General features: G+C 39.5%; 1 protein-coding gene across 3 annotated transcripts in view; it reads right to left on the minus strand.

Annotated features, from left to right (window-relative positions):
- cplx1 (complexin 1) overlaps nucleotides 1-13,625 on the minus strand; it is a 45,027-nt gene extending 31,402 nt beyond the window's left edge. The window contains exons 1-2 of one of the 3 annotated variants that reach the window (XM_079892643.1): nucleotides 13,433-13,625; nucleotides 12,087-12,199 (exon numbers count right to left, since the gene is read on the minus strand). In XM_079892643.1, coding sequence (XP_079748769.1) covers nucleotides 12,087-12,117 — 31 coding nt within the window. In that variant the 5' untranslated portion in view covers nucleotides 12,118-12,199; nucleotides 13,433-13,625. The other 2 variants (XM_079892642.1, XM_079892644.1) reach the window with 2 other exon arrangements.
- Between the last annotated feature and the right edge of the window lie 1,594 nt (nucleotides 13,626-15,219).

The following is a 15,219-nucleotide window of genomic DNA, read 5'->3' on the forward strand; positions in this document are numbered from 1 at the left end:
TAGTAAAAAGGGAGTTTGACTTTTTTTGAGGATTTGCAGTGTAAACATAAATAGAAATGCATTACTACTGCTTTAGTATTTCAGGGAGTGTTTTTTGAAGTGGTTTGGACTCCATCTGCCAGCAAACGTGAAGCCAAAAATAGCTAGCAATGATCAAAACGTACTGTAGATGCTCGCCTTTGTTCAGTTCAGCCCATCTCCTTTAAGCCACTTAAGGCATAGAAAGAATGTATTACAACTTTCACAAGAGGGGGAAGGAATTTCCCCGTGACAGATGGTGAATGATGTAGCCTTCTGTGTGCACCAGTGGAAGCTGGGGTAATGCTGGGATCCAGTTCTGTCTGAATCCACTGAAGGCATCATGGTTTTCTGCCTTTAAAATATGGAGTGATATGTACTGCTGGTGACATTATATTATACTCTATTTGACTGTAAAGGTGAAGTGTGTAATTATTCTGATGTTAAAGTGTGTTGATGTGTAGTGGCAACTATAAGTAAACCATTCATAGGTTGATGAACACTGCAGCCCTTTCAAAACCTGTGATTGAACTATATTTGACATACCAGCTTCTGTTTTTGGGAAACCTGTTTGGAAACGATCATTATTTTAGCATTTAGGTATAGGATAATATGAAAATGTGAAAATAATTCACATTAATGGGCATTCACTCTGGTAGCATGTTTCTGTATTGTTAATAAAAGGACTGACTTCATCTCTATGGTAATGAGGCTGAAATAGACATCCCATTAAAGAGTGTGATCACATAACGTGGTGTTATTGCCAGCAGTCCAAACGTCCACTGACGTTCGCACGTACACTCTGTATCGAACACACACACACACTGACAAATGGTCTAGTAGTTCATCACAAAAGCACCAGACTGCTTAATAGACCTCCATGCCAGCCTGTGGGTCATAACTGATTAGCGCTAGAGGAAAAGTAGACAGAAAGTAGCATCTGTGACCGCAGTCACAAAAAGGGATCGGCTCACAACCTTTCCAGGCCTGCTGTAGGATCAACTCTGCTAGGGATAGAAAGTTTGCCAGAGTTTCTTGCTGGGCCGTGACCGCCATTTTGGACAGCGGTCAAGGGCAAGCAGTGTATCGGCCAAAAGTCCTCTGCCCCATGCCAGCGAGCGATGGAGTTCTCTCGCAGGGATACCGGATAGCAGCTCGGAGACCCAACCGCTAGTGCGTGGCACGTCAAGGTTATCTAACAGCTGACGTCAGCAACCTATTTTTTGCTTGCCGAGGTTCCTCTACGTCATTTGCATCGCAATGAGAACAACATTAAGGGTGTAAGGAGTTAACTTTCACTCATTAGTTTTTTTATTTATTTAGAGCCTGTTAAATTCTCAAGAGACATCCAGAGTTTATTGGGTGTGGATCTATTTCTATGCATGAATATTCCTAAATTAGGTCAGACGTCTTAATTCACGGAGCTAAAAAAAAAATCTTAAACAAGGACATTTGAAAGTTTTTGTCATGCCGGCAGACATATAATAATCTTCACAGAGGAGCTCTGGGATGCTGCGTATGATAATTGTTCCCTGGGCCGGGGCTGTTATATGGCTGAGATTAACCTCGCAATGGTATCACGACACTGGATTAATATTAGGCCGACTGCAGGAGGAAAGTAACAGTTGAGGAAAGAGCTTTGAGAGCTGCCTGTAATGAATCAAAGAAATGAAATGTCAAACAGGTTTTAATAGGGCAATTTGGACAACGTCGAGCCAGATCAGTAGGTACTAAATCATTTTTTCCCCTTATTTTAACTTTTTAATGTCGGGCGACGCAGTAATGACTGTGAGTGCATCGGGAAAAGAGAATTAGCTATTTTTTACACAGGTTCTTAAAAATTTTTAGTTAAAATAAAAGTAAAAACTCTTTCAATTGAGTTCTGATTATCAAATATCAGTTTGTAAGTAGAGATGGTTTAATGTTTAATGATGCTGTAAAGTTGCCATGACAAATGTAAGGACGAGGAGAAGGATGACGTATACCCTGTAGATAGATAGATAGATAGATAGATAGATAGATAGATAGATAGATAGATAGATAGATAGATAGATAGATAGATAGATAGATAGATAGATAGATAGATAGATAGATAGATAGATAGATAGATAGATAGATCGATAGATAGATAGATAGATTTTCCAGTTAAAATCCTTAAAACAAGATAAATTAACTTAAGAAGCAAGACTTCATAATATATTAAGATTTATTTTCAGAGTATGCATATTGAAACGAGTAAATTTTGTCTTACTTTTTTTTTTGCAAAACAAGTTTAAAATAAGAATAATTAAAAACTCATTGAGAAGACGTTTCTAGCAGTGCAGCATGAGATGCTGCCCACCCACGACACCAGCATGGCAGGATTAACTGGTGTAACTGGCACCAGTCTAAACCAGTCTAAGCTGACTAATCTTGGTCTTTTCAGCAGGATCATCATTAGGCTGAGATGGAATCTATGTAATGACTTTTTTTTCTGTGATTATTTGGTTGGAAAGTCTGCAGAAAGCATTTAGAAAGAAAAATTTAACTAGGATGAAAGTGCTACAGTTTTATTGGTATGCTCTTATAAATCAAGGTTCTTTACTGGCATTGGTGGTTCCTTAAAGGGATAGTTCACCCAAAAATGAAAATTAGCACATGATTTACTCACCCTGAAGGCAGGTGTGTATGACATTCTTCTTTCAGATGAATACAGTCAGAGTTATATTAAAAAATGTCCTGGCTCTTCCAAGCTTTATAATTGGAGTGAATGGTTTTTTGTTTTTGGAAGTCCTTCAAAGCGCATCCATCCATCATAAAAGTGCTCCACGCGTCTCCGGGGGGGGTTAATAAAGGCCTTCTGAAGTGAAGCGATGTGTTCGTGTAAGAAAAATATCCATAATTAAAACTTTATCGACTAAAATAACTAGCTTCCGGCAGACGGCCGTGCGCATTGATTTACGGCGAAAGACTAACCCTTGAACTTGACGCACAACGTAATGACGAACGCGGTTGCCCAGCCCTGTTTGAACCGCGAGAGGTGTCGAAGCTTACGCTACTCCTATGTCATACATCGTCAAGTGTTACTCTTTTGGTGTAGGTCGACTTGCGTACAGCCGTCTGTCGGAAGCTAGTTATTTTAGTCGATAAAGTTTTAAATATGGATATTTTTCTTACACAAACCCATCGCTTCACTTCAGAAGGCCTTTATTACCCCCCCCCCCCCCCCCCCCCCCATTTCATTTTTTCATTTTTGGGTGAACTATCCCTTTAAGAACCTTTAACATACATCTATTGCATAAAAGGCTCTTTATAATAGAAAAAGGTTCTTTAGAAAAAATTTCTTCACACACTGCAAAAAAAATATTTTCTTACTAAGTATTTTTGTCTTGTTTTCAGTGCAAATATCTAAAAATTCTTAAATAAAGATGCATTTACAGTACTAAATGCCATTAGATATGATGTCTTGCTTGCTGGGGGGAAAAATCAAAATGAAATGAGTTTTTGCTTAAACTAAGCAAAATTATCTGGCAATGGGGTAAGAATAATAATCTTGTTTTCCATTTGAATTAAGATTATTTTTATAACCCCATTGGCAGAAAATTCACAAAATTTAGATTTTTCCCCCAGGAAACAAGACATAATATCTTATAGCATTTTACTACTTTAGTAAATCCATCTTGATTTAAGAATTTTTTGTTATTTGGACGGAAACAAGACAAAAATACTGAGTAAGAAATTTTTTTTTGCAGTGCACTAAGAAAAAATATAACTTCACTAAACATTCTTTGGGGAACTAAAGATGGTTCTTCTATGGCATGGCTGCGAAAAACCCCTTTTGGAACCTTATTACTAGTGTAGCTGAAAACAGGGTAGAATTTTAGATTAGAAGTTCATATTTCATATTATTTTAGGATAATTCATATTTTGCAGAAATAAAAGAAGGAATTTGGTTTTAGAGAAACCTGCAACAACAACAAAAACTGCTTGGTAATGAAGATAATTTCACTTCCAGTTTTTTCTCTAGTAAAGTGCGCTTTGCCATGTCGAACTGGCAAAGACGTTTTGAAGCCACATGGCACCATGTAGGTCCATGGGCCGGTCCAAAGTCATGACTCATCCATTTATAACACACATGAATGGCTTCAGCTTGACCAGATATCGAACCGGCAGTCATTCTGGGGACAGAGCCCATCTGTGCTGTATCTGTGTGTATGTGTGCTTGTATAGTATGAGCTTGTGCAAATGTGTCACTGCATGTGACTTGGCAATTAAAGGACATCGATTGTGGCAAGGTGTCCACAAGGCATCATTTGCAGATGAGCAGATCACAATGTCAATTTGATGCATGCATTGGTGCATTGTGTGTGTGTGTGTGTGTGTGTGTGTGTGTGTGTGTGTGTGTGTGTGTGTGTGTGTGTGTGTGTGTGTGTGTGTGTGTGTGTGTGTGTGTGTGTGTGTGTGTGTGTGTGTGTGCGTGTGTGTGTCATGATGGCAGGTGTTTTCTCTGTGTGGAACTGAAAGGGCCATTGCACACATGTAGTCCCTGCAGCTCAGAGCCAGAAACCTACAGCCGGAAAACCTGCCCATGTGTCCTACCATGTGGTCATCTGCTGACCCAAAAGAGAAATGAATTGAGATAGTGAAAGAGAGAACGAAACAGAGAGAGCTCTGTGTTCCACTCAAAGGTGCCCTAAGGTCAGGCACGATTCACAGCAATACTGTTTCGTACGCTACAGGAGGGACAGGAGAACATATTGCATCCTGTCCTGGAGAGCCATTAAAACAGGTGTGAAAGGGTGTGAGTCATTACAGTCTGTGGATGTGTGTGTATAGGTTTATTGTAGACCAGAGTCTGATGTGACCTTTGTGAGAGACCCCCCTTTCTAAAATATAAAGGCGGCTTTATTATTTAACGTATATCAAGACCCATTTATTCTGTATGAGCAAATATTATATATAACTTGAACAACTTTCATGATTTTAAAAATCAGAATGAAATATTAGGTAAATGTCATGTAAATATTAAGTAATTATATACAATTCAGTAAATGTTAACATTTCTCATCTCAAGTTTTCTGCCGACCTGAGTTTGAAAACGCATGCTGTAAACTACTTTGAAGGCAAAATTACAATATATAACAAAACTGGGCAAAGCATCCCATTGAGGATGTTTCATAAATATAGTTCAGCCCCTGATTTCCCTCCCTTCGCTCACCTTAGAGGCTCACATTACAATTATAAACTTGATGACTGTCAGATTAGTCCATGAGTCCGGCTCTAAGAGCTTCTAAAAGCCTTATAATCAATTTAAAGTTTGTCTGATTCTGGCCGAATCACCGGATCTAGCATCTAACCTCGTTCCTCCCTGCAGAGGGATCGGCCCCTGGCCCAATCTCAGCTGCTGTATTCATTTCAGCACATTGCATTTACCGTCCTTCTCATTACATAGTTAAAAATCATGCCGGCTGAGCGTAAGTGATCAGTTGTTTATAGGTCAGCACATAAATCAATAGGCGTCAGCTCTGGTGCTGCACCGAGCTGAGCGTCCTGGCGTCACATGGTTTGTTTTCCCCTAGCCTAGTAAGATACACAGGAATATAGAGAGACAAACTTCATTATCATTGATGCACATTGTTACTGTGGTCATTTGAAGGTTTGGCTTTTATCTCATGACTTAGGTCATCTATATGCTAGTGCGAGGGCCCAGACAAGATTTTGGCTCATTTGTGTCCAATAAAATGCTCTGAACAGAATGAATAAGTAAATTAAGTCACTCCCTCAACACCACTTGCAACCGTTATGCTAATTTATTGGCTATAAGGCATGAGGCTTTTGATATGCCCTGCCAACACAGGACTTTTTTTTAATGGGAAAACATGACATAAGTAATAGCTTGTTTTCACGTGATTAATTTGTTCTGTCATTAATGCAAATCTAATTAACCCCTGTGACAGCCGTGATGTGGAATTACAGCACAGTTTTGCACAGCCATCAATTCAATAGAACTCAATTTAGTTAATTTCAGTTGACTTGAAGTTGCTTTGTGCTTCTGATTAGGGACATTTGATTAGATTAAGCATTTTCACGACCTATGTTAATGTGTGACCCTTTGTCTGAGCGGCCCGCCAGCCCCCCCGCAGGAGGTGCGAGAGCGCTGGCGCTAGTGTGAAGGTGATCTGATTCAGGTCTGAACGCCTCAGTGCATGCAGTTGTTAAAATTGGATTCAGGCGAGCAGCTCCTGCATATTAATGACAACAGGTGTTAATTTAACACAAATGAGAGCATCCCATTTAATCATGAAAATTATATATATACAGTGAGGCCTGAGAGCACATTTAAATCTGTGATTGTCTTAATTTAAACCTGGAAATGAATTTTAAAAATTAAAGCACAGCCAGGCATGTCGAGCTTATTAACAACGCTGACCAACTCTACGCAGGACTCTCTATCCACTCCAACAAGCTGCTTTAGCCAGAGAGTTGCAAAGAGAGGGAGAAAGGGAAGAAGTGGTCAAGAATATCAGGGTTGAAAGTGGAAGGAAACGTGTATAGTGCATGTGAGCGATACTGAGCAAAAGATTTGGAAGAAAAGAAGACAGAGCAAATGTGTGTGAAATTCAGCAGGAAAGTGAGATGAGTAAGTGTGAGAGCGTGTGTGTGGATAAGGGTAGACTCCCATTCCGGTTGCATTCTGGCTGATGCTGCAGGGATGCCCAGGAGATTTCTCTCACATAACCGTGATTAGTCTTACATCCGTGAGCTTTAGTACCGAACTCTCTCGCTACATGCTGACCTGCTGCCTCTAAATCTCTTATTGAGCCAGACAGGCCCATTATTTCACTTCAGCCTATCTACTGTAATGTCGGTCAGAATCGTGTGTGGGGGGCCTGTCAAAACGGCTGCTAGCAAATGGAGATTGCCTGTTCCGTGATTTACAGGATCAATCAAGAGTGGAGACTCCTAGCACACAATAAACCTACATTCAGCAGTTTTACACTGGGCCAATATAGGCATGCATTTATAGATGCATTTATGTATGCATCCAAAGGATGCAATAAAAGCTTTAGAGCAAATACATACAACCACTTATATTTATTTGGTATTCCAAAATGCTTCAAGTAATTGGTTTTTCTTTCCAGCATCCATTTGCATAGTAAATTGTGACTGTCCGCATCTTCCTTGCATATATTTAAATGCTTTTTCGATTTTGCCTTTCCTTTAATGTGTAGCATAGCCTTCTATGTAAGTTTATATATATACACTCACCTAAAGGATTATTAGGAACACCATACTAATACTGTGTTTGACCCCCTTTCGCCTTCAGAACTGCCTTAATTCTACGTGGCATTGATTCAACAAGGTGCTGAAGGCATTCTTTAGAAATGTTGGCCCATATTGATAGGATAGCATCTTGCAGTTGATGGAGATTTGTGGGATGCACATCCAGGGCACGAAGCTCCCGTTCCACCACATCCCAAAGATGTCTATTGGGTTGAGATCTGGTGACTGTGGGGGCCATTTTAGTACAGTGAACTCATTGTCATGTTCAAGAAACCAATTTGAAATGATTCGAGCTTTGTGACATGGTGCATTATCCTGCTGGAAGTAGCCATCAGAGGATGGGTACATGGTGGTCATAAAGGGATGGACATGGTCAGAAACAATGCTCAGGTAGTCCGTGGCATTTAAACGATGCCCAATTGGCACTAAGGGGCCTAAAGTGTGCCAAGAAAACATCCCCCACACCATTACACCACCACCACCAGCCTGCACAGTGGTAACAAGGCATGATGGATCCATGTTCTCATTCTGTTTACGCCAAATTCTGACTCTACCATCTGAATGTCTCAACAGAAATCGAGACTCATCAGACCAGGCAACATTTTTCCAGTCTTCAACTGTCCAATTTTGGTGAGCTCGTGCAAATTGTAGCCTCTTTTTCCTATTTGTAGTGGAGATGAGTGGTACCCGGTGGGGTCTTCTGCTGTTTGTAGCCCATCCGCCTCAAGGTTGTGCGTGTTGTGGCTTCACAAATGCTTTGCTGCATACCCCGGTTGTAACGAGTGGTTATTTCAGTCAAAGTTGCTCTTCTATCAGCTTGAATCAGCTTGAATCAGTCTGCCCATTCTCCTCTGACCTCTAGCATCAACATTGTAAACCCTAGAAATGGTTGTGCGTGAAAATCCCAGTAACTGAGCAGATTGTGAAATACTCAGACCGCCACCAACAACCATGCCACGCTCAAAATTGCTTAAATCACCTTTCTTTCCCATTCTGACATTCAGTTTGGAGTTCAGGAGATTGTCTTGACCAGGACCACACCCCTAAATGCATTGAAGCAACTGCCATGTGATTGGTTGATTAGATAATTGCATTAATGAGAAATTGAACAGGTGTTCCTGATAATCCTTTAGGTGAGTATATATATATATATATATATATATATATATATAGACATTTGAAATAGAAAAACTGATTTATAAATGTACTCCAATAATCGCTGTTTCAGTTACAACTTTGTCCTGCCATTATTTCCATGACTTAATGTAGCAATGTTACCACGTTGCACATTTGCCTTCTGGCTGCCTTGGCGCGCCCTTAACCCTTAAACACATACCTTGGGTCTTTATTGCCCCTTGGACGCCATTCACTATAGCTACCCTCCTTCTCATTGATTTTTAAAGGGAGCCTATTATGCAAAATTCACTTTTGTAAGGTGTTTGAACACAAATGTGTGTGTCCACTGTGTGTGTAAACCACCCACTTCTTTTTTTATAATCCCCATAAATCATAAACAGCCACTCCAAATGAGCAGTTGCAGATTTCGGAAGCACCGCCCATGACTGGTGACGATCTGCTCTGTTAGATCCCACACTGAGTGAGCCGCAGCAGTTTGCCATTTCTGTTTCCTTGCTGTAGCAGCTGGAGATATACAATGTCTGCTCCAAAAAAAACGCACAAAAAAACCACTACAAATGTTCTGTTATTGGATGTACCATTGGACATAAGTCTCATAGACTCCAGGCATCTGAGCCACTGAGAACACCGTGGTTGAATTTCATTTATGAAGGAAGTTTTATATATTTGTGCAAATCATTTTACACCGGACTGCTTCACAAACGAGGGTCAGTTCAACACTGGATTTGCACAATAGTTGTTTCTGAAAGATTTTTATATTAACATGATGGTACATGCAAGTCGATGAGTTGAATCAACTTAACTCCGCAACAGCTACATACATTTATCCACTAACCATTCAGAAACATTCAGTTGCATTCTAAACTTCTAAACTGTAACTTCATCCTGAGTCTCTCCATCAGTGTCTGACTCTGGTTCTAACACTTAAGGCTGAACACTGCTACTGACATTTTCTGACATTTTGGCTGCGTGACATTCTCCAGTTTTGTTGTTTCCCCGAAACACGAGCTGTAAAGGGCTCTCCCCTCTTCTGGAAAGGGGGCCGGGAGCAGCAGCTCATTTGCATTTAAAGGGACACACACAAAAACGGTGTGTGTTTTTGCTCACACCCAAACACGGCAAATTTGACAAGCTATAATAAATGATCTGTGGGGGTTTTGGAGCTGAAACTTCACAGACACATTCTGGGGACACCAGAGACTTATATTACATCTTGTGAAAAGGGGTATAATAGGTCCCCTTGAAAGTTAGACATCAACCTTCTTAGTATCCTCAATCTATTTATTATATAACAAGATTTAAAAAAAAAAAAAAAAAGAATGTCTGCTTTCTAATAATTTCGTTTTTTGTTTTTTTGTAAAAAATGTATAGGGTCGCTAGCAATCCAAGGTATGTAATAGTGCAACAATAATTTAATCTCCGATGACTCAATAAGTGCAATTCTCCTCAATGCCTGATACACAATGATGACATGATGTTTCACTCATAATTACTGCAGGCATAAATAAAAAGAATACAAGTACAATCTGCAAAATTTAGCAATGGATCAGCAATTTACTCTAGAGCAAGTACTAAACGCTATCAAATATTAGTGTCATTATCACTTGATGATGGATCTGGTGAAGAAACTGTCAGCGATCAAAATATTAATTTTGAAGACGTTGAAATCAATAGTTTTGAGAATATGGTTGAGATCGCAAATATGAGCCAGATCCTGAATGCGCTGGGAAAAAGAGCTCTGATTATGACAGTGATGATGGTTAAAAGCATCTGCTCAAATTGAACCCTTCCAAGTTTCAAAAGGTAATAAAATATGCTTTATTTTATTATTTTGTAATTGTTATTCAAATATCAGGGGAGTTTTATACTATTGCGGCAGTTAGAGATCCATCCGTGTTAGATATACTGTAGATCCGGGTCGCTAAAGACCCGAATTTGTAATAATGATTGGGGAAACATTCATGCATTTAAGGGTTAAAAGAACAGTTGGGAAAGTGATTTATTATGTTGAGGAGATACTTTTTTTCATTGCGAAGACAGAAAAAAAGAGAAGCCAATATCGACGCCATTATTACCACAGACATGATACCATTTACAGCTGCTCATAAAGTCTTGGGAGCGGAAACCAGATTACATTATATTTCAGACACACTCTCTAAGCAGTTGACCAATCGCAACAGATTGAGTCAGCTGACCAATCAGAGCAGACTGGGTGTTTCAGAAAGGTGGGCTTTAAAGAGACAGGAACTAAAACAGAGCATTTCCTGCAGATGGTGAAAAGAGGTGGTGTGTCAATGTACAGTAAGAGAAAAAAATTTGTTTTTCAATCTTTTAATGATGTAAATGAGCATAAAATGGGCACTAGCAATTTATATCTGATTCTTCTGTGCAGCCAACTGAAAACAACTATGAGTGTCATCATCATTTGCGCAGAACCGAAGCCTGAAACTAAGCTTACCTAAAACCTATTCTCTTGCTGCTTTGCAAGTACTGGTAATTCCTGAAGGAAATGCAAATCTAGATATGGGCGACTTCAAATCTTTAAAACATAATAATCCAAAAACATCTGAAGCCAGGATCAATTTATATTAGACACGCACTGCTACTCTTTGAAAAGGACGTGAGAGGATGAGAGAGGAAAGTTGGGAGTAAACAAGAAGCTGGGGACCACTCTTTCTTCTCAAGGGTGAAATCCCTTTCCGTACAGCTCAGTGGATTTCACTCATTTTCTGTATCGACGGAGCAAGTGGACTAGGGCAGGACCCTCATGGGCAAAGCAGCCTGCAGCTGGTTAATGAAACAGGTCGTACGCCACCTTTTTATAGCACATCCATGCTAATAAACCATCACAGTCCTGCTCTCCTGACATCCCTCGGGACTGGACTGTCAATCTGTAAGTGCTTTGACGAGAGGAAGTCCGCACAGAGTGAGACGGATACAGTCCTCATTAAGAATGCAAAGGAGATTAATGAACCACATTTAGATGCAGTTCTGTTTGGACATTTAATGACAATATTTATGGAATTATTATCTTTTTGATTAGGCTAGGCAGAGCACATTGTCAATAGTTATAGTGATTCTAGTGGGTCTGCATAAAATATCTCTTGCAAGAATAATTCAAATGGAAATAATAATAATGAGCAAAAAGATTAATCAACAAAATGTTATAGTAAATAACATAAGTGACCTCCAGCTAGAAAAAAAACCCCTTTATCAAGAAAACAACAGGCAGTGTGCGAGTGCTGCGGCAGATTCTGAAATGCGGGAAGACTCACGACCTCTATCTGTGATGATACTGACCTGCCCAACAGATCAACTGCTTTCCAACCCATCACAAGATTATTCGAAATTACATTGTTTGAATTATAAGATAAGTTATGCTAGACTGAGATAGGTATAAAGGAAAAAGCAACACTTGGTTCTCTTTCTATAGGTGCATGAAAATAAAAAGCAGCGCATGACAAGCAAGAGAAAAGTAATGTATAAGACGATTAAACATAATTGGTACTGCTATGCAAGCATACATGAGTGTATAGGTTCGGTAAAACTTAACTGCTCCTAGTCATTTCTCTCTCTCACACACTCTCTCTCTCACACACTCTCTCTCACTCTGTCTGTGTGTGTGTGTGCATGTCATGTTTGGAGAAACAGGACAATCTGAAACTTACCTCCCAACGCTTGCTTCATAACAAAATTCATGATGATGGCTTTTTATTCCTGCCTTCTTCAACCAAATATTACATTCAGGTTAAGCTTTTCAAGTAGTTCCTCGTCGCCAGATCTACAATGTGAAACAGACAATTACTTAATTGCAAAAAAAAAAAAAAAAAACACCTTAGTTTGTATAAAGAGATATTCACTATAAAAAAGCAACAAAAAAATTATTAGTGTACCTCAATATATATAATATAATATAGCGATTTTGTCATTAAATTGTGTGTTTGAATTGATTAAACCCAGTTATTTTTGGTGTTATACATGAATGCATTTTTATGTTATACGACAAAACATTACTAAAGGCTGTAATAACAATGACTGCATGTACAATACTATCCAGTCGATCAATTCTCAAGATGCGACATATGAAGGACAGTAAAGGTCAATATACCTCGCATACAGTTCACACAAAGTGCAGAGTTGTAAAATTACCACGGGCTACCATTAGTGGCTTATCGGTGCCTGCATGTAACTAAACCTTCACTAAGAAGAATAGCGTTAATGACAAGCTCCGGGACAAGCATACATCGTGTACATTTGAAATAAATATGCAGGGAGCGTTTGTTCTTCTCGCGGGGAAAGACAACATTACATTGCAACCTGAATGTCAAATAACATTTGAGGAAAAGCCGTGTTGTGATGATCTTCTCTAATGGATAGAGTTTAAGACTGTGAATCCTAGAATGTAAATTGAATGAATATTATGATCCAACGCATGGCCCCGTTCCCTTAATCTGTGTGTAAACTTTCCCTCGTCCATCCGAATCGAAACCCACACGCTTATAGTCCGAATGCACCGACTCATCGGCTGATGAGAGTCCGGATGAATCTCGTACGTTACTGTGCTCCTAGTATCTTCGTACGCCTATAAATGCGTTAAAATAGCCCGCTTTAGTATTTACTCCCTTTCCCGATAGGTGCCGAAAACAAAATCACTTCCTCGTTCACTGAAGCTGATTTCAGCACCATTGCTGGCGGACAGCTCCCGCTCCATCCCACATAGAGCAAAAGCCCAACGCTCGCGTTCCACATTCAAACACACACACACACACACACACACACACATAAAGGTCATAATTACCTGCACGAGCGAATTCAAATGTTTCGAGAAGCTGAATAACTCCTCAGAAATGAAAGTTGAGCAGTAATGATACAGCGAGGCTTTAACTGCTCGTTCCTAACATCTCTAGTTTCCAGGCAAAAGAAGGACGTCCTTGTTTCTCTTGTTCAGAGAGGCAGTGTGAGTGTGTGAGTGTCTGTGAGGGGAACTGCAGCTGCTGCTGATAAAGGCACTCACCGAATCACATGGAGAGCTCCCATCTGAAGCGTCCCATGTTCTGAGCGATCAATTTTTAACGACTGTACGTGGTCGTCGTGGGTAGGTGTCCTGCTGTATGTGCCCATTATATGCTTGTGCAATCCCAAAGCTATTCCAGCTGGGATGAGCTTATTTAAAGCACATTGCCTTAAGATGCAAAAGTCTTGTAGCATGCAAATGGGAAATGCATGGAAGGTTCCGTATATGGGCTGCGGTGCAATGCTTTTAGTGTTACAGTATGATTGAACGATTAAGCCGCCGGTTGCTCGGCCTCACCTCGATTCGTCCTTGAAGCTGTTGGATGCGACTCTCTGTTTCCCCTGATGAATGATTGAAGAAAGTGTGACCGATATGTTTACCCCGTGAGCGTTATGAGTGCTGGTGAAGTGGTACAGATGTGCTTCTGGCTTCAATTAGCAGGTTGTGTTGAGTGCAATTACATAATAGTTAATGAAACCATCTATATCTAATGAACCATAATATATATTATATCTATATACTAATATATATATATTATATTATATTATATTATATGTATATGAGGTGGTATTATGTTTATATAGACCTGATTAACTATTAATACAGTAACTGGGAATATTTTGCAAAATACACAGTAGCAGAAGCACATTCGCCAAAATAAAGCAACCTATATTACAGTCTGTTTGTTGAGTTAACTCATCTAACAACTGGAAACTTTAAAACTTTTGTTCATCTAATGAACTTAAAAATGGTTTAGTATTTAGCAAGGCAAGGAGCTAACAAACCTTGTTCTGCCATCATTATGCTTGATTTTCAAAGCCGAGGAAGTCATTATTTGCCTCTTAAAACTATAGAGGCAAACATATTACTCTAATGGATAAATAAATTAAAATGCACATATACTATATGTCAACACACAAATCTTAAATACGGTGAGGTCAACAAAATGTAAATTCTGTAAATTATGAAATCAGAACCATATCCAGCTAAGTACAGTGTATATGTATATATTTTTAGTATATGGCCATCAATGGAGAAAGATGCCGTTTGTGCTCAAATGGTGTAATTCTGGCATCTAGCAGGGGCTGAAATATTTGAGACCACAGTAATAGATTTGGCATGCTTTAACAAATTCAGTGAATAGTTCTCCCTCAAAAGTGATTATTGTATCAACCCAATGCTGCATAAACATAACTTATAAACACTCAAATTCTCTCCAGTTTCTTGCCAATTCGACTGAAACGGCTGATCTGAAACGGCTTGCCAGATTTATTTCCATCAGACAGTCAGTAAATGGAAAGTGGGCATCTGTGGGTCTCTGTGTAGTAAGAAAAGTTTTTCATTTAATCCATGTAACCCGAGAACAAGTAGTGAGGTGGGTGAAGCTTAATCCACGGTTGACTGTTAGATCAGTCACACTGCCTTTTGTTCCATGATATGACAAGAGAGCAAATCCATTCTTCCATCTAATCTTAAATGTGGATGCAAACAAAATGCATCAAGTGTTAAGTACACACTTGAGACGTGAATTTGAAATTGTCATTAGATTGTCACAGCTATATCTGTTCACACTGAAAACGTCCCTGCAAACTTGATCCGGAAGGCTACAGGTAAAGTGGCATATCGCTGCAGGATTTACAGCGCACGCAGTTGTGATATATCATCGTTTACGATTTGACCTTCCTCTCTGCCCTTCTGCACTGCAATATTTTATTTAGCTTTGTATTCAAATGCAGCGATTTGTACTGATGCGAGAAGAGAAAATGATTCACATATGGGGGAGTGAA

The sequence above is a fragment of the Squalius cephalus genome (genome assembly GCF_949319135.1).
Source record: "Squalius cephalus genome assembly, chromosome: 14".
Classification (NCBI taxonomy): Eukaryota; Metazoa; Chordata; class Actinopteri; order Cypriniformes; family Leuciscidae; genus Squalius; species Squalius cephalus.